Consider the following 20,743-nt stretch of genomic DNA (forward strand, 5'->3'; position numbering starts at 1 on the left):
TTAACCCTTCTATTCTATCCCAGGACAGTTTTCACCTTCCTGACCAGACCACTTTTTGCAAATCTGATGTGTCACTTTATGTGGTAAGAATTTTTGAATGTTTTTAGGCTACTTTCACATCAGCGTTTTGCCTTTCCAGTTTTGAAATCTGGCAGAGGGTCTCAAAACCGGGTCAAAACGGCTCAGTTTGGTCACCATTCATTGTCATGTTGTGTTTTGTGTCCAGTATGGAAAAGAAAAACTGTTACATCACCCATTGACTTAGGCCTCATGCACACGACCGTTGTTGGGTTCCGTGTCCGTTGTTCCGTTTTCCGTGATTTTCTGCGGACCCATTGACTTTCAATGGGTCAGTTGAAAACTCGGAAAATGCTCCGTTTGTCATCCGCGTCCGTGATCCGTGTTTCCAGTCCATCAAAAAAATATGACCTGCCGTATTTTTTTCACGGACAACGGTTTGCGGACCCATTCAAGTCAATGGGTCCGTGAAAAAACACGGAGGCACACAAGATTGTCGTCCGTGTCCGTTTTTTTCCTATCATTTTCAAGGCAAACTTGACTTAGATTTTTTTTTCACTTTTCATGTCTAGTGATCCTTCAAAAATCAAGGAAGACACACGGGAAAAAAAACGGACACGGATCACGGAACAACGGAACCCAGTTTTGCGGACCGTGAAAAAATACTGTCGTGTGCATGAGGCCTTACAATGATTTTCATGCTAGAATTGGTTTGTTCCGTTTCGATTTAATACAATCGCATACGAATGGAACACATGCATAGTGTTGTATTAAATGAAACTGATCCGTTTTAGCCCTCTTGCACACGACCGTATGGCTTTTTCTGTATTTTGAGGATCCGTTTTTTGGTTTCAGTAGTGTTTCCGTTTTGCCGTTTGGGATCCGTTTTTTGCGGATCGCAAACGGAAGCATACAATAATGTTTAAACAGTAAGTACATCATAAAATTGGTCTGGGCATACATTTTTCAGTAGATGGTTCTGCAAAAACGGAACCATTTTGCGGAACCATTGACTTGAATGGAGCCACGGAACGTGATTTGCGGGCAATAATAGGACATGTTCTATCTTTGAATGGAAATACGGAAACGGAATGCATATGGAGTACCTTCCGTTGTTTTTGCGGGCCCATTGAAGTGAATGGTTCCGCATGCAGACTGCAAACGGAATCCGCAAAAACGGAACAGAAACGGAAAAAAAAAAAACGTTCATGTGCAAGAGGCCTTATTGTGATTTTGAGATGCTCTGCCGGAAAAAACACAGATGTGAAAGTAGCCTTACTTATCCAAGCCATTCTGAGATTGTTTTCTCGTGACACATTGTACTTCATGATAGTGAAAAATTTGAGTTGATATGTTTCACCTTTATTCATAAAAGAATCCAAAGTTTACCAAAAAATTGTAGTGAGCACCTTTTTCCAAAAGGCTTTTTTATGGAATTTCTGCTACTTTTGCAGCGTCCCACTACGTGTGTGTGGGCACTGCTTAAAAAGCACTTTTTTTTATATTATTGAGATATTAGGTTGTCATGTATAATTTTGTATTTGTGTAACTGCAAAATCCCTGTTGACAGGCCTATTGGGTGCAATTTATACATCCCACCACTAGATGGGGATAAAGTGCAGGTCCTATATATATTCAGGTCAGGCCTGGTTAGTTAGTTGAGATGAGAGGTGTTGAAACCAGGATGTAGTTCAGAAGTGAGCAGATCTGAGGTACTCAGATCAACTTAGTGGGAAGAAAGATAGAGTGAAGGCTTCGCAACACGGATTAGTGAGTGGAGCCAACTTCGCTAGAAGGTGATACTCAGATGTTTAGGCGCAGAAGAGCATTTTCCTTCTGTAGCTGGACTATAGACTTGCATACCTGACCAGTAGGAGAAGAGTTTGGCTCCCTGGAAAAGAAAGCATTCCTAGGAATTCATCGGTGATGAGAGCCATTATTGAGGGCCACAGACACCTTTGCATGGTGGAGGTTTATAGCTTCAGGCAGCCACACCAACCTTCTGAGGGACAGTTGAGTTTTCCTGTCTACACATACTTGGCTTGTAGGGAAAGTCAAGGAATAGGATCCAAGGCATCTAAAGGAACCAGGTACACCCAACCCACTGCTCCAAAACCAACCAAGCACCTGACAAGCCCTAAACAGTGGATTTGCAGTATCGTCTCTGTACCATCTAAAGACTGCATAATTGTACCACAGCTACTGAAAAGCCTCTAAAGTAAAAGTTGTGAGTTGTATCTTACCACTGTCTACCTCATTATTACTACCTATGGTTGTACTACCAATAACGATACTGGCGTCACAACAAATTACATCAAAGGACTCAACAAGCACCCCTAACATCAAGGGCACCTCAACCACCATCTTGGCTGATGCTTCCTACCACAGAGCGTGCCCTGGAGGATTTCGTGCTGTCCACCTCAACACTGTGCTGCCAGCCCAGGGAGGCAATCTGCTAACCGTGAGTAAACTGATGAACTGTGTGTTATATTATTTGGCCCCTCATCGGTCCACCGTGCACCTCACGTGTTCCCCCTGCGACTGGCTGGCTGCACTTTCACATATGCATTTTGGTTTCAGGTTTTGAGATCAGGCAGACTGAGCTCATTTTGGAAACTACACCCCCAATTTTGTTAGCACCGTGGACTAAAGAATTTAGAAACCCTTGGCTGCGAAAATGAAAAAAACTTTTTTTTCCCAAGAACATGTCTCTTTAGGCCCATGTTTTTCATTTTTACAATGGGTAACGGGAGAAAATCACCCCATAATTTGTTACTCATTTTCTCCTAAATACGGCAATGCCTTCTGTGTGGTTGTAAAATGCTGTATGGGCACACAGCAGGGTTCAAATGTGCATTTGAGGGCTAGTTTGGTGATTTACACAATATTCACTGCCAACTGCAGAGGCTATAAGGTTAAATAAAAGAAAGAAACCCCAAAAAGTGACCCCATTTTAGAAGTCACACCCCTACCAAGGAGTAGTGAGCCTTTTAACCCCACAGGTGTTTTGATCGCTCAATAAATGTAACCAAAAAATGTCTGTTGGCACGGTTTTTATTTCTTTAGTTTTTTTTATGGCGTTCACCTGACAGGATAGATCATGTGATATTTTTATAGAGCTCAGCACCCACCACATATAGAGCAGGCTAAGCTCCTGAAGTGAATGGGAGCAACCAGCTCTGTCCACAACACAGTGGAGAAAGCAGTGCCTCACCTCCCCCCACAAATTGTATATAAATTGATCACAAAGTCATGCACACTTGAATATCAATAAAAACGACAGATCGTCCTGCAAAAAATGAGCCCTCACACACCTGCATCCAACATAATACTAAAAAGTTATGGGGGTCAGAATATGGCAATGAAAAGGAAAAAAAAACATTATTATTATTTTTTTTCAGTATTGACTGAGAATGGCTGTAACAGGTCAGTTTTTTTGCATATGGAATGCTATGAAAACAAAACCAATAAAACTGTAGCCTTTTTTTCCCCAGCTTCCCAATAAATGATATGCAATATTAAATGGTGCCATTAGAAAGTACAACTTAGGCTGGATTCACACGTCCATGTGATACCGGCCTGGATTTCTTCTGAGTGCAGGAGCGCACGGCATCATTGGTTGCTATGACGCCGTGCGCTTCCTGCTGCCGCCGCAGTGCAGTAATGGATATATAGATCATACCAGTGCATTACTGTGCCGCGGCAGCAGGAGGCGCATGGCGCCATAGCAACCAAGGACGCCATGCGCTCCTGCACTCAGAAGAAATCCAGGCCGGTATCACACGGACTCGCAGCGAGGCACCCGGCCTGAACTCCTAGCACTGCCAGAGTCGCATAGTATTATATTGATTTATGATGCTATGTAACCCTTACAGCTCTGGAATGTATTAGATGACACTGACCTAATGCTGTCAATGTTATCCAATACATTCCAGAACTGCTATATGACTCAGACAGTGCTGGGAGTTCAGGCCGGGTGCCTCGCTGCATGTCCACAGCGAGACACTCGCTCGTCTGAAAGGGGCCCTAATGCGCACACACACACAAAAAAAGCCCTCACATGGCTATGTGAACAAAAAAAAATGTTATGGCTCCAGGAAGGCAGAGAGTAAAAAATGAAATTGCAAAAATGGAAAATTGCCTTGTCAGGAAGAGGTTAATACTGTGGATGTCACCAACAGGTTGTTGGCTAACATGGTGCACCCACATGACCGTGTGACAAAGCGTTATCGCTGTAATTCGAACACCATGCATCCTGCTGGAAACTGGTTTTGAAGCGCGTCCAGTGTAAAAGGCACACTCAGTGTGTGAGCGCGAGTTCCCGTTATGGACACTGCACATTTCTCAGGAGAGCACAGCATCAGGCTACATGCACACGACCGTATGTATTTTGCGGTCCGCCAAAAAAACGGATGACATCCGTATGCCATCCGTTTCTTTTGCGGATCCATTTTAACAATGCCTAAAACAGACAAGAATAGGACATGTTCTATTTTTATTGCACGGCTACGAAGCGGACATACTGATGCGGACAGCACACGGTGTGCTGTCCGCATTTTTTGCGGACCCATTACAATGAATGGGTCCGCATCTTATCTGCAAAAAAACGGAACGGAAACAAACAACGTTCATGTGCATAAGGACTTCTACTGATTAATAATAGCGTGTGTCTGTCCAACCTTGCATCTCCTGGATTATACTGACTGCAATGTCGGTACAGTTCAGTAGATTCAAGGACGGGCAGAGACACAAAGCATGATCCATCATTATAATCCACAATCAGCGTGCCTCCTGCACTGACATTACTCGAAGGCCGCTGTCACACGACCGTAGCTGCAAACCGTATATTGCCTGGATTTTATGTACTGGAATCCGCTACTATTGTTAATGAATAGGGATATTCACATAGGTGAATAATTGACATAAAAAAATCACTGAAAAGAATATCTCGCAGACAGTTGCTATAACAATACCAATAGGAAGTTGCTCTCAGGAATAATTGCCGCCAGTATTTGTCCTAGTTTTGTGCGTATCGGCAGATTCTGGGGTCCTAGGCTCGAATCTGACCAAAGACAACATCTGCATGGAGACCATGTTCTCCCCGTGTTTGGAGTCTTGGAGGAAAATACCCCCCCCCCCCAAAGACATTTCCATATGCTTGTTTAATAGCGCCCAAGGGTGCTTTCACCTGTACTTGTTTAGTGGCATTCTTTACATTGTATGTATTTTGGTGCATTGTTTGCTGCAAAAACACCAGCTCCAGATGTTAGCTGAAGGTCTATGGGAAACATGAAACACAGGACACACAAGCGTTTTTGTTTTTTTTCTCTTCGTGGTTTTCTTGATTAGGTAGTGTTTTTATTTTTCTTGCTTGTGTTAAAAAAAAAAAAAATGCAGCATGCTGTAAGGTTTGACTTCTGTTTTTCAAAGCATTTTGACACTTCAATGGGTCCGCAAAAAAAATAGAACATGTTCTATTATTGTCCGCATTACGGACAAGGATAGGACTGTTCTATTAGGGACCAGCTGTTCCATTCCATAAAATACAGAATGCACACAGATGTCATCCGTATTTTTTGCTGACCGCAAAATACATACGGTCGTGTGCAAGAGGCCTAAGGGTGAGAGCACATTTTCCGCTCTTCTGATCTGATAGAACAGAAAAAAAAAGATCCTGTGCATCAGTAGCTATGTACATTTGGCATCCATTTCAGCCATTTCCGTTATGCAGGACTTTTTTTTTTCAGTCTAAAATAACAGATCTTTGATGTAAATGGCTCAAACCAATGTCAAATGTGTATAAGGCTACTTTCACACTAGCGTTTTTACTGGATCCGGCAGGGTTCAGCAAAACCACTTCCGTTACAGATAATACAACCGTCTGCATCCGTTATGAACGGATCCGGTTGTATTATCTTTAACATTGCCAAGATGGATCCGTCATGAGCTCCACTGAAAGTCAATGGGGGATGGATCAGTTTTCTATTGTGGCAGAGAAAACAGATCCGTCCCTATTGACTTGCATTGGGGGTCATGACGGATCAGTCTTGCTCCGCGTCACAGGACGGAAAGCAAACTACAACATGCTGCGGTTTGCTCTCCGGTATGAGAACGGAACGGAGTGCATTTTGGAGCATTCCGTTCTGTTCAGTTTTGTCCCTATTGACAATGAATGGGGACAAAACTGAAGCGTTTTTTTCCGGTATTAAGCCCCTATGACAGATCTCAATACCGGAAAACTTAGTGTGAAGGTAGACTAACTGATGCGCAGGATCAGTTTTTTGTTTGTTTTTTACAGGATTGTTTTTTCTGTTCTTCTGACGGATCAGAAGGATGGAAAATAAAAACACGGATGTGTACTCCCCTTATGCTCCATTCACACGTCCGCAAAAGGGTCCGCATCCGTTCTGCAATTTTGCGGAACTGGTGCGGACCTATTCATTTTCTATGGGGACGGAATGGATGCGGACAGCACACAGTGTGCTGTCAGTAGGGCTGCAGTAAACGATTATTTTAGTAATCGAGTATTCTATCGATTATTTTTTACGATTAATCGAGTAATCTAATAAGAAAAAAATAATACTGTTTTCCTTTATAAAAACTCAGACGCCCTGCCATTAGCCCCCAACACCCTTTGTTCCCCACTGTGTGATCAGCCCAAGTGCATCAGCTCCACTATCCCCCAGTGCCATCAGCTCTCCCTCACCCCAGTGCCATCAGCTCTCCCTCACCCCAGTGCCATCAGCTCTCCCTCACCCCAGTGCCATATGCTGTGCCCCCTTGTGCCATCAGCAGCTCTGCCCCCTTGTGCCATCAGCAGCTCTGCCCCCTTGTGCCATCAGCAGCTCTGCCCCCTTGTGCCATCAGCAGCTCTGCCCCCTTGTGCCATCAGCAGCTCTGCCCCCTTGTGCCATCAGCAGCTCTGCCCCCTTGTGCCATCAGCAGCTCTGCCCCCTTGTGCCATCAGCTCTGTTGCCATGCTCCTCCTGACACCCGTAGTGCACAGCGTCACTGGTTTCTATGACGCTGTGCACTCCAGGCGCCTGGCCTTAGTTGCGCCCCCACCCCCTCAGTTTCATCCACTTACCTTTCCAGCAGGGGCGCTGCCGACACTCCATCGTTCTGCGCTGCTCTGCTCCTGACGTCACACAGTGCGTCGGGTCACGGCGTGCGTACGTCAGGAGGTCAGAGCAGCGCGGGACCATGGACGTGCTGTGGAGTGTCCGGAGGCCGCCTGCTGGAAAGGTAAGTATTCCAAGCGCCGCAGGAGACCACGGAGCGGGAGTAATAGCAAGCGCTTCACTCCCGATCCGTGGTCACATGACACAAACGAATCTTCGATGCAAAAAATTTGCATCGAGGATTTTTTTGTGTCGAATTACTCGATTTAATCGAGTAATCGTTTCAGCCCTAACTGTCAGCATCCGCATTTGCGGAGCGCGGCCCCGATCTTCGGGTCCGCAGCTCCGCAAAAGATAGAACATGTCCTATTCTTGTCCGCAGCTTGCGGACAAGAATAGGCATTTCTATAGGAGTGCCGGGTGGGTGTGTTGTGGATCCGCAATTTGCGGGTCCGCAACACACCACAGACATGTGAATGGAGCCTTAAACATATGCTTTTGGTGGCTTTTTTTTTCTACACTTTTAGGCTAGGTTCACACCTGAGCGTTTTACAGCGCGTTCCTACGTGCTGTAAAATGCTCAACAGGCAAAAAACAATGTTTCCCTATGGGCATGGTTCTGACCTGAGCGTTTTACAGCACGTACGAACGCGCTGTGAAACGCCCTACGCCCCAAGAAGTACAGGAGCTTCTTTTGGGCGTATTGTCGCGTGTAACACCTCTGTTTTTCATTCTACGCCTCTGTGGTCAATATCAAGAACACGCGTACGACGCGCGTTTCCAAAATACAAAAACGCCCCAAAATACGCCTCAAAAACGCCTGTAAACAGCGCTTATCGAATACGCTCAGGTGGGAACCCAGCCTTACATTTCAGATTTTTTATTTTTTTTTGCAGTAAAACCACCAGCTGCAGCTGTTAGCTGAAGGTCTCTGGGAAGTATGACAGCATAAAAAAATGCTAGTGGGCAAACACACAGGTCTCATGCAAACGACCGTATTTTTGGTCTGTCTGATCTTGTGGATCACACACGGACCCATTAATTTCTATGGGTCCGCAAGCAAATGGACACAACACGGAAGTTATCCGCATCTGTCTGTCCCAGAAATTAAAGAACATGTCCTATTCTTGTCCATTTTGGGGACAAGAATAGCCATTTCTATAAATGGTAGAGAGAAAAACGTGGTTTGCACACGGAAGATATCTGTATTTTGCAGAGCCGAAATTTGCGGACCTCAAAACAGATACGTTTGTGTGTAGAAGGCCTTAGGGAGATTTATCAAAACTGGTGCAAAGGGAAACTGACTTAAAGGGGTATTTCCATCTCAGACAATGGGGGCATATGGCTACCTCGTAAACGCAGCATCCACAGCTGCCCTCCATTCATATGGGGCCGCCGAAAATAGCCGAGCACTGGCTCAGTTATTTCCATTGGCCCAATAGAAATGAATGGGAGCGGTGTCCGTGCAAGTGTGGTGCGCTCCCATTCAATTCTATGGGGAGAGTGCTTGGTGGTGGCTGAACCGGAGAAACCACCACCTTCCCCGCTCCATTCTCTATTTAGGTGGGGGTCCCAGTGGTGGGACACGCATCTATCAGACAATGGGGGCATATCCTTGCCACATGCCCCTATTGTCTGAGATGGGAATACCCCTTTAAACATGTTGACCCCTGAAAAATATTCAACCGTTTTCAAACCAGCATCTGGATCTGAATTCATTTGTAATTGCATGTAATTAAAAATTCAGCATAGCCACTGAGTTATTCGATAAAACGTATCTGTATAGCGCCACCTGCTCTTTGTTCTTTTTCTTATTTCCTTGTTCTGCTCACTGAGAAGGCCGCACATGCTCAGTTTCATCCCTCAACCGCCTCCTGAGCGGTGATGGGGAGAGCCTGGGCACGCCTCCTGAGCGGTGATGGGGAGAGCCTGGGCACGCCTCCTGAGCGGTGATGGGGAGAGCCTGGGCACGCCTCCTGAGCGGTGATGGGGAGAGCCTGGGCACGCCTCCTGAGCGGGGATGGGGAGAGCCTGGGCACGCCTCCTGAGCGGGGATGGGGAGAGCCTGGGCACGCCTCCTGAGCGGGGATGGGGAGAGCCTGGGCACGCCTCCTGAGCGGGGATGGGGAGAGCCTGGGCACGCCTCCTGAGCGGGGATGGGCAGAGCCTGGGCACGCCTCCTGCGCTGTGATGGGCAGAGCCTGGGCACGCCTCCTGAGCGGGGATGGGGAGAGCCTGGGCACGCCTCCTGAGCTGTGATGGGGAGAGCCTGGGCACGCCTCCTGAGCGGGGATGGGGAGAGCCTGGGCACGCCTCCTGAGCGGGGATGGGGAGAGCCTGGGCACGCCTCCTGAGCGGGGATGGGGAGAGCCTGGGCACGCCTCCTGAGCGGGGATGGGGAGAGCCTGGGCACGCCTCCTGAGCGGGGATGGGGAGAGCCTGGGCACGCCTCCTGAGCGGGGATGGGGAGAGCCTGGGCACGCCTCCTGAGCGGGGATGGGGAGAGCCTGGGCACGCCTCCTGAGCGGGGATGGGGAGAGCCTGGGCACGCCTCCTGAGCGGGGATGGGGAGAGCAGGGGCACGCCTCCTGCGCTGTGATGGGGAGAGCAGGGGCACGCCTCCTGCGCTGTGATGGGCAGAGCCTGGGCACACCTCCTGAGCTGTCAGTTTGATATAAATCTAACAGAGCAATGAATGGGGAGATCTCTGGATCCATGTGAGGTACAGGGCTGGTTCTAGCTTTGTTAGAAAGTGATTATGTCTTATATATTTTTATTTGTTACATTAGTCATGGGACAACCGCTTTAACTGTCCAAAGCACCCAATCCAATCAATAGTTTTATTTTCCCAAGCAGCTCTGCAAAATGACAGGTGGAAACCAATTGGCTGTTATGAGCAACTAAGTTAGTTTTTCTTTGCTTCAGTTTTGATAAATCTCCCATCCTGCAAAATATACCCAGAAAAAACGTAGCAACACAGGTGGGAAAAAAAATACATGCGCTTATTCGTAGTGCATTCAGATATTCTGCCATAACATAAACCATTTACAATTCCATTTTTCTATTGAGCCTCATCTGAGACACTCTATTGATGAAGAACGCTGTAGTAATTCACTAAATACTCGATACAATAGAATTGTATAAATTATTGGAATGTTGATGGCAACTTTTAGGCTTCTTTCACACTGGCATTAGGCTTGTCCGGCCACCTCTCGGCATGTTTACCGTGCTGCAGCCGCATCTCCCGCCGGTCCCCATTATGGTGAATGGGGCCAGGGCGGACTTCCGGCAGCACACCTATGCAAACGTTAGTATGGATCCAGCAGGCTGTTCCCCTGCCGGACAATCCTAACGCCAGTGTGAAAAAGGCCTAAAAGAGGTTCTCCAGGAGTAGAATATTGATGACCTATCAATATCTAGTAGGTGAGGACCCAACATGCAGCACTGTCACCGATGAAGTGTTTGAAGAGGCTGCATTATTCTCATAGCATACCAAGCACAGTGCCATACATTACATTGAACTGAGCTGCACACAGGCCATGTGACCAATAAATGTGACATCACTGCCCTAGGAAGAGGCCACAGAGCTCACTAGTGTGTGATAGCTTCTTCAAATAGCTGATCAGTGGGGGTGTCGGGAGTAGGAACCTCCACTAATCAGATGTTGATGACCTAATCAATATTGTACTCCTGGAAAACCCCTTTAAAGCACACACCAAGTCAGAAAGGTGCAGGAAGGCGATAACATTTCCTCACTTCATACAGCAATCCAGGTAGCCAATTCATGGATCCCAGCGAGTAGGACTTGGAAGAATGGGATATTAAGCTTAGCTCCAGCCATACCTTCTTGTTTAGGTTTGGGGGGGAGTTTTGCTTTAAAACGGATAGCTGGTCAGATAATCATACCATGACAGCATGCTCAGTGCTAACTGTCAGACTAGACCATACCTGTTACATATTACTATAAGGACTATCTATCATCCATCTCCTTCTGTCTTTCAGCAGTGTACCGACCACACTGCAATTTGAAGAAAATCCTATACTAAGCGGGAGCACATTGTTAGTCAATTATTTCATTGTGGTTCATTTTGATGCTGTCATTGTCCAGTTCCCTCAAGAGCTCCTCGAAGTCTGTAATGTACCACTTGGCCTTTTCCTTTACTTGTTGTCTGATAACATTTCCTCCAAATCCAATGAAACCATCCTGAAAAGAGAAACCACTTAATAAATACATGCATCACATGGAGATGTGGGGGTATCACATATCAAACCATTAGCTTCAACAGACCATCCAGGATCCTACATGAAGCACACTTGTGCCCATAACATGCTTCCACTACACAAGACCTTGTATCATAATGGATGGTCTGATAAAGGTATTTATACCAAAAAACATTACCCAGCCTATATGACATTATCCCATTCCAACTGCATCCGAGAGTGCCATGTATCCTTCTTGAAGAAGCAGGGAAATTGGAGGATTTCTCTTTGATAATCTGAAATTCTTCAGCAGCTCCACAATCTGATACAAGAAACTTTATTGGTGCACAGACAGCTACACTTTGAAGACCAAGCAGGTCTCCTTATCAGGATTTTACACTATATATAGATATATATATATATATATATCTGTCTGTTCTTTATGAGTGACCAAACGACTGGACCGATCTTCACCAAATTTAGCACACAGGTACATCAGGTGTCCGGGAAGGTTTTAGACCTGGTCTCAGCTCTCTAGGACGTACCGTTCCTGAGATATTCCCCAAAAATTACCCACATTAGCCAATATAAGCCTGCAAGTCTTTCTCTTCAAATCCAAACACAGTTTTACTCCAGGTTTCCATAACAACCCAGCCATTTTTCTTTACTTATTAAAGGGGCAGGCACAGTGGAGGTCACTGTTAAAGGGGTGGCCACTATGGAGGTCACTGTTAAAGGGGCAGTCACGGCTAAAGGGGTGGGCACTGTGGAGGTCACTGTTATGGGGGAAACGGTCAATATCTTTTTACAACACACGGAAACATAAAATTAAATAGATGAAATATACACATGCGAAGCCGGGTCCTTCTTCTAGAAATGATGTGCAAAATCCTGATGAAGAGACCTGTTTGGTCTTAAAATACATAGATGTCTGTGCACCAATAAATTCTATTGTACCGGACTGATCATCTTAAATTCTTCAGAGAGATCCTTCATTTTCCCTGCATGTTCCAGTATTCCACGGACCCAGGAGGCCCAGAGAAGACAAGTGGCCGCAGCTAATTATAACACAAGCAATGGTGTAGTGTCTGAAACGCAACACCACCAGGCAAGCAGATTCCCGGAGAGAGGGGTGATCCCCTGAATACTACACACCTTTCTTGATGAGGTTGGCCTGTAAAGTACTGTTTTCCAATTTTTCTAAACAGGATTTCTTGAGTATCGTACCTCAAGCACCTCACTCCACCATGAGTGCTGTGATCTCTGCATATGTTACTATAACAGGAGTTGTCTACATCGGTAAAAGAGCTTCCAGGCATGTGAAGTATAAAAATTACAGACTAACTCATTGAGCCTGTTAGGTATACAGGTAAATAAACTTACATTGTGAAAGATCTTTATTGAATGAAAACCAGTAAAATATAATTGACCCCTTCAGGACCCAGCTATTTTTCATTGATGCCCCCGTGACCACGTCTAACTTTGCAAATCTGACATGTCACTTAATATGGTAATAACTTTGGAACGCTTTTATTTATCCAAGCCATTCTGAGATTTTCTCGTGACACATTGTACTTCATGATGGTCATAAATTTGAGTCAATATATTTCACCTTTATTTATGAAAAAAAATTCCAAAATTTACCAAAAATAAATTCAATTTGTCTGCTTTTAAAACAGTGATACCTTATAACATATTACTTAACATTCCCCATACGTCTACTTTGTTGGCATCATTTTGTAAATGTAATTAAATTTTTTTTAGGACGTTAGAAGGCTTAGAATTTTAGAAGCAATTCTTAAAAATTTTTAGAAAATTTCCAAAACCCACTTTTTAAGGACCAGTTCAGGTCTGAAGTCACTTTGTGGGGCTTACATAGTGGAAACCCCCCCCCCCCCCCCCCATAAATGACCCCATTGTAGAAACTACACCCCTCAAAACTAATTTTACAAACTTTGTTAACCCTTTAGGTATTCCACAAGAATTAAAGGAAGATGGAGATTACATTTCTAAATTTCACTTTTTTGGCAGATTTTCTATATTTTTTTTTTTTCTTTAACACGTCAAGGGTTAACAGCCAAACTAAACTCAATATTTATTACCCTGATTCTGCGGTTTACAGAAACACCCCACATGTGATCGTAAAGTAATGGCACACGACAGGGCGCAGAAGATAAGGAGCGCCGTATGGTTTTTGGAAGGCTGATTTTGCTGAACTGGTTTTTAGATGCCATCTCCCATTTGAAGCCCCCCTGATGCATCCTTACAGTAGAAACTCGCAAGAAGTGACCTCATTTGGAAACTAGGGGATAAGGTGCCAGTTTTATTGGTACTTTTTTGTGGTACATATGATTTTTTTTATTGCTCTATATATTAAGTTTTTTTTATGAGGCAAGGTAACCAAAAAAATGGCACGGTTTTTATTTTTTTTACAACATTCATCTGACAGGGTAGATCATGTGTTATTTTTTATAGAGCAGGTTGTCTCCATTTTCTGAACGCTTTTTTTTTTTTTTTTTTTTTGCCAATAGCCTTGTGCAGGGGCTCGTTTTTTGCAGGAAGAGTCACGTTTTTTTATTGGTACCATTTTTGGATACATATGATTTTTTGATCATTCATTATTACACTTTATGGGGCAAGGTGACCCAAAAATTGGCTGTTTTAGCACAGTTTTTTATTTATTTTTACAGCGTTCACCTGAAGATTAGGTCATGTGACATTTTTATAGAGCAGATCATTACGGACGTGGCAATACATAAATAAATAAGAAAAAGTATACATATTAAGTTTTACACAATAATAGCATTTTTGAAAGCATTTTTGAAACAAAAAAAAAATATGTTTGTCTCCATAGTCTGAGAGCCATAACTTTTTTTTACTTTTTGACCGATTTGTCTTAGTTAGGCTCTTATTTTTTGCAGGATGAAGTTACGGTTTGATTGGTACTATTTTAGGGGGCATACAGCTTTTTGATCGCTTGGTGTTGCACTTTGTGATGTTAGGTGACAAAAAATGGCTTTTTTTGGCACGTGTTTGTTTTTTTTTTTTTTGTTTTTTTTACGGTGTTCACCGGAGGGTTTAGGTCATGTGATACTTTTATAGAGCTTGTTGTTACGGATGTGGCGATACCTAATATGTCTTTTTATTTTTTTATTTCACTTTAACACAATAATAGCATTAAACCTGACAGGGCACACCTGTGAAGTGAAAACCATTTCAGGGGACTACCTCTTGAAGCTCATCAAGAGAATGCCAAGAGTGTGAAAAGCAGTAATCAAAGCAAAAGGTGGCTACTTTGAAGAACCTAGAATATGACATATTTTCAGTTGTTTCACACTTGTTTGTTATGTATATAATTCCACATGTTAATTCATAGTTTTGATGCCTTCATAGTCATGAAAATAAAGAAAACTCTTTGAATGAGAAGGTGTGTCCAAACTTTTGGTCTGTACTGTATATATTTTTTATTTATTTTTTATAGTGTTTATCGGACAGGGTGGCTCATGTGATTTATTTATAGATTTATATGGATGCAGCAATACCAAATATGTCCATTTATTTTTTTTCTCTTCTTTAACACTTTTTAATTGGGTATTTTTTTATTTTTATTTTTTACATGTGAAACTTTTTTTTTTTATTTTTTTTTAAAACACTTCATTTTTTTTATTTTACACTTTGCGTCCCCCATAAGGTCATAAAAGACCTCTGGGGGACATTTAACTTAACCTTTTTTTTTTTTTCATTATTGATTTCTCCTGTAACTGGGGCTGATATAGTAGCCCCAGTTACAGGGGAAACAGCTCCCAGAGAGGCTGTACAGCAGAATACAAAGCTGTACAGCCTCAGTGCAGGGCTGATCAAGGTCTATGGAAGACACAACAGCTCCTGCACTCTCCCGGCCCTGGCGGTCACATGACCACCGGGCCGGGACAGGAGGCGAACTGTCCCTGCCTTCTCTCTGGGTTTCCTTGCTGTTACTGACAGCGGGGCCCCCCGCTCGGCCGCTGCACGATTAGCGTGCAGCTGCCATCTCTGAATGGACGTTCCAGAACGTCCATTCAGTGATAAACATCCACCCATAGGACGTTTATATCCTATGGGTGGATGTGAAGTGGTTAATATTACTTAACAGTACTGTCGTCAAGAGCTTAAAATGGGGATGATTACCTGTTATTTACTTTCCTGCTTGGCTGCTTTTTCCTTCAGGTCCCGTAGGGCAGAAGTGTGATCTGTGACTGCAGTTTAGCTACAATATATACAGGGCGTGTGAGGTACTGAGGTAGCTGAGCCTCACTAAGGGATCCGCAAAACACGGGTACCACTCGTGTGTGTTCTGCATTTTGCGGACCACACATGGCCGGCACTATGACAGAAATGCCTATTCTTGTCTGTGATTGCGGACAAGAATAGGACATGCTTTCTTTTTTACGGGGTTGTGGAAAATGTAGCTCGGATGCGAAACTAAACAACGTTCGTGTGCATGAGCCCTAAGGGGGAGCCAGGAGGGACACTTTAATATCCTTCTATTAGAACGGTGTTCCTCAACCCCATCACGATTTGAGAATATCCCACAGAATGATGATAAGCTTATTTATTGCCATCAAAAGGTAGGGAAACAGAGAAATCAATTTCCTAGTAAGTATGTCAGTAGTTGAGCTATTTTTGTAGACCAGGGGTAGGCAACCTCTGGCACTCCAGCTGTCGTAAAACTACAACTCCCAGCATGCATACTGTCTCTACTCTTCTAAGAACTCTCATAGAAATGAATGGAGCATTCTGGGAATTGTAGTTTCACAACAGCTGGAGTGTCGGAGGTTGCTGACCTCTGTTGTAGACTATGCCTGCAGCAACCTGTATTCTGCCGACTGATTTGCAGGAAAACATGGCTGCATTTGCTGTCCTGCCCCTGCTCTACTAACTGACCTGCTCTTTTATCAGTAATCTACCGCTCATAAATACATGCAGCAAAACTCTTTCCCAATATGTGCTGTACATATATGGTGCATGTGGAGTCTTTAAAGATAGCGCCTGCTCCGGAGTGGGCACCATAGCCACCGGGTGCGTGCTGTTCTACACAGCAACACCCAGAGGCAATGTCTGTGATCGGCAATAACGCTCATCACTAACATTTCACCCCTCAGATGCAGTGGTCAATTGCAACCATGGCATCTGAGAAGCCTTTGCCCAGGAGCCATTTGCTCCTGTGGCCCAAACGGCTCCCCCACAGGGCGACTGAAGGAGTTGTTAATTTGCTTAGGCAGCCTCTGGCCCTCTGAAGGATCCGAAGCCTGGCATAGCTATGTTTCTATGAAGCACTGCATGTGGTGGGACTCCATAGGGACACAGTGATTCTCCCTTAGGCGGCAATGTTAAAGGGTAACTGTCATGTTTTCACCCCCAAAAAATTTTTTTGCATGTTACTGCTGCAGCAACATGATGCATAACACAATCTTTCGTTTATTCACATTCCACCGTTTTTACTTGAGGTTTTTCCCTTAGTTATGGCTGTTTAAACATTTACAATATGGGGACCTTCTCAAGATGGCTCCTGCCAGTTCTCTGAGGCCAAAACTGCTTTCCCTCACTTCCCATACACACTTGCTGTAGCCAGCAGCTCCCTGCCAGCCAATCAGATTGAATTACTGAGAGACACGCCTCCTCACTCTGAAGCCCAATGCAGGCCTGCAGTGTGAAGGACCGCCCCTCCGTCTTCTGTTTATACTAAAAGGAAGACAGACAAGCCCTAGCAACAATCTTTTAAAAGGGAGCAGTGGAAAGGGACAGAGGAAATTAATGAAAGCTGTTATTATAAGGTAATTACAGATCTTTTGACAATCATTGACAGACTAACTCAGATATACATGCCTAGCTCTAATAAACTAGCAAATAAAAAATAAAATGACAGTTGCCCTTTAAATCAGGGACCTAGGGAGACTTAAACTAGTCAAAAAAGTAAAAGATAAGTTTTTGAAAAAAATAAAAATAATCTAATCACCCCCTTTCCCATATTAAAAATAAACAATAAAAAATTATCATAGGTATCACTGCTTCCCAAAATGTTCATACTATGAAAACATAAAAGGAAGGAGTTGAAGTGGATTCATACACTGCAATCATTACAACCAGGAGGGTTGAATATTGAGTTTAATGTAAGGGTATTTTCACACTTGCGGCAGGACGGATCCGACAGGCTGTTCACCATGTCGGATCCGTCCTGCGGCTGTTTTGCCGTGCCCCCGGGCCGCCGCTCCGTCCCCATTGACTATAATGGGGATGGGGGCGGAGCTCCGGCGCAGCACGGCGGTGCACGGCTTAAGGCCGCCGGACTAAAATTACTGCATGTCAGGTTTTTTAGTCCGGCGGCTTTCTCCGTGCACCGCCGTGCTGCGCCGGAGCTCCGCCCCCATCCCCATTATATTCAATGGGGACGGAGCAGGGGCACGGCGAACAGCCACAGGACGGATCCGACATGGTAAACAGCATGTCGGATCCGTCCTGCCGCAAGTGTGAAACTAGCCTAAGTCATCTGTAGTAGCCATGGGGTCCCTGTACCTCCCTAGGTATATGAATTTATGGGGCGGGGGGATTTCTTTATTTTTTTTTCCTTTAGGTGTTGATACTTTTAAATCACATATAGGTGATATGAAGCCAATTAAACACAGTGGATATATAACACAATTTGTCCATTTGTATTAGGGCGAGCTGGCTGATACTGAAGTGCATACAGTATGGCTGGTGAAATAAAGGGACAAGTGAAATATTATGTACAAGTGGCAAATGGTAAAATAGCACAGATTCTTCGTGATGTGAGCGGAGAGCCGGAGCACACAGACTGAGTCCTCCAGGATGTGGGTATCTGTCTGAAGTGCCGCCCTATGGAGGATAGGTTGTCATGCGAACATGGCGCCTGCTACCTATTGGGTGTCAGCTGGAGCATGCTCACACGAGGAGTAGTGCAGGAAATGCTGCTAAAGTCAGCTTAAGATGATTGTCCATATACATAAACTTTTCTGAAGATCACATCACGTGACATGAGCGGTATTGAGACATGCGCAGATGTACAGTAGAAACGCCTTTGCAGCCATCTTGCAGTTCACTGGCCCATTTTAACAAACGTCATGTAAGAAGTTCTCTTTTGTTTGGAGGATATTTTAATTCATATTATGCAAATATCTGTGATTGGTATTGAGATAAGGTAAAGCCACAAACCGCAGGTGCGGGATTGTCACGGGACCCCCCCTCGCATTTAGCCAAGGTGCCTGCTCAATGATTTGAGCAGGCACCTTGTTCCAATTGCCGCCCGCTGAGCAGCGGTGATCAGAAATATATAGGACGTACCTGTACGCCCTGTGTCCTTAAGGACCGGGAAATCAGGGCGTACCAGTACGCCCTATGTCCTAAACAGAAGAAAATATGCCTTCTGGAGTGGCCCAGTCAAAGTCCTGACCTCAACCCGATTGAGATGCTGTGGCATGACCTTAAGAAAGCGATTCACACCAGACATCCCAAGAATATTGCTGAACTGAAACAGTTCTGTAAAGAGGAATGGTCAAGAATTACTCCTGACCGTTGTGCACGTCTGATCTGCAACTACAGGAAACGTTTGGTTGAAGTTATTGCTGCCAAAGCAGGTTCAATCAGTTATTAAATCCAAGGGTTCACATACTTTTTCCACTTGCACTGTGAATGTTTACAAGGTGTGTTCAATAAAAACATGGTAACATTTAACACCTTCCCGACCTTTGACGTTCTGTTACGTCATGGGAACCACTGAGTTCCCGCAATTTGACGTAATAGTATGTCATAGTGATCGCACGGGGACCGATGCGGTGCGTGCGATCACTGCAGGGGCCCGGCAGTCCATGGTAGCCGGGCCCCTGCTGTATCTGTCGGCATCGCTGTAAAAGCCAATGCCGACTGATTAACCCCTTCTATGCCGCGGTCCGCGCTGACCGCCACATATAAGAGGTTTGTGTCAGGTGAAAGATCGTATCGAGTCCCCGCACTGCTGTGGCGGGGACCCCATGCGACACAATGCAGCCCGATGCCGTGCAGAGGCTGCCCAATGCCTTGTACAGCATCAGGAACTGCCTTCTACGGGAGCCGAGGAGATCCAGCCTCAGGCTGGGTCTCCTAGGCAACCTGTTAGTTTATGACTCAGTGTCATACACTAACAGGCAATGCATTACAATACAAGATGTATTGTAATACATTGCAGAGGGGATCAGACCCCCAAAAGTGAATGTCATAAATAAAGTAAAAAAAAGTTTAAAAAACCACCCCTTTCCCCTTATTTTATAAGAAAAAACAGAAAAAACAAAACCCACACATTAGGTATCGCCGCGTCCGTAATGACTGGCTCTATAAATATAATCACATAATCCACCCTGTCTGATAAACACAAAAAAATATAAATACAAACAAACAGTGTAAAAAAAAAAAAGCCCCTTACATCACAAAAAGTGCAACACCAAGCGATCAAAAAGGCGTATGCCCCCCAAAATGGTATCAATAAAACAGTCACCTCATCCCGCAAAAAAATTAGCTCCTACCTAAGAAAATAGCCCAAAAAAAAAAAAACTATAGCTCTCAGAACATTGAGACACTAAAACATAATTTTTTTGTTTCAAAACTGCAATTGTGCTATAGTGAAATACATAAAAAAAACAAAACAAAAAAAAAACATTAGGTATAGCCACATCCGTAACAAACAGCTCTATAAAAATATCACATGACCTAACCACTCAGGTGAAAACCGCAAAAAATAAAAAATAAATTGAAACAGCAAGTGATCAAAAAGATGTATGCCCCCCAAAATAGTACTAATCAGACCGTCACCTCATTCCGCAAAAAATGAGACCCTACCTGAGAGAATCGGTCAAAAAATAAAAAAGCTATGGCTCTCAGACTATGAGACACTAAAATATTATTTCTGTTTCAAAAATGCTATTGTGTAAAACTTAAATAAGAAAAAGTAGACATATTAGGTATTGCCACGTGCGTAACGATCTGGTCTATAAAAAAAGTCACATGACCTAATCCCTCAGGTAAACGCTGTAAAAATAAAAATGGTGCCAAAACATCCATTTTTTTTTTTTGTTACCTTGCCTCACAAAAAACGTAATATAGAGCAATAAAAAAAATCATATGTACCCCAAAATAGTACGAATAAAACTGGCACCTTATCCCGTAGTTTCCAAAATGTGGTCACTTTTTTGAGTTTCTACTGTAGGGCTGCATCAGGGGGGCTTCAAATGGGACATGGCATCTAAAAACCAGTTCAGCTAAATTTGCCTTCCAAAAACCATATGGCGTTCCTTTCCTTCTGCGCCCTGCCATGTGCCCGTATAGCAGTTTACGATCACATGTGAGGTGTTTCTGTAAACCCCAGAATCAGGGTAATA

General features: G+C 44.2%; 1 protein-coding gene across 2 annotated transcripts in view; it reads right to left on the reverse strand.

The window, feature by feature from the left end:
* Positions 1-9,866: 9,866 nt before the first annotated feature.
* The window catches only part of PSPH (phosphoserine phosphatase), a 48,788-nt gene continuing 37,911 nt past the window's right edge, over positions 9,867-20,743 (reverse strand). For both annotated transcript variants that reach the window (XM_040424808.1, XM_040424809.1), the window contains one exon: positions 9,867-11,343. In XM_040424808.1, the coding sequence (XP_040280742.1) occupies positions 11,200-11,343 (144 nt within the window). In that variant the 3' untranslated portion in view covers positions 9,867-11,199. The remainder of the gene's footprint in view (positions 11,344-20,743) is intronic.

Source organism: Bufo bufo, chromosome 3 (genome assembly GCF_905171765.1).
Source record: "Bufo bufo chromosome 3, aBufBuf1.1, whole genome shotgun sequence".
NCBI classification, from domain to species: domain Eukaryota; kingdom Metazoa; phylum Chordata; class Amphibia; order Anura; family Bufonidae; genus Bufo; species Bufo bufo.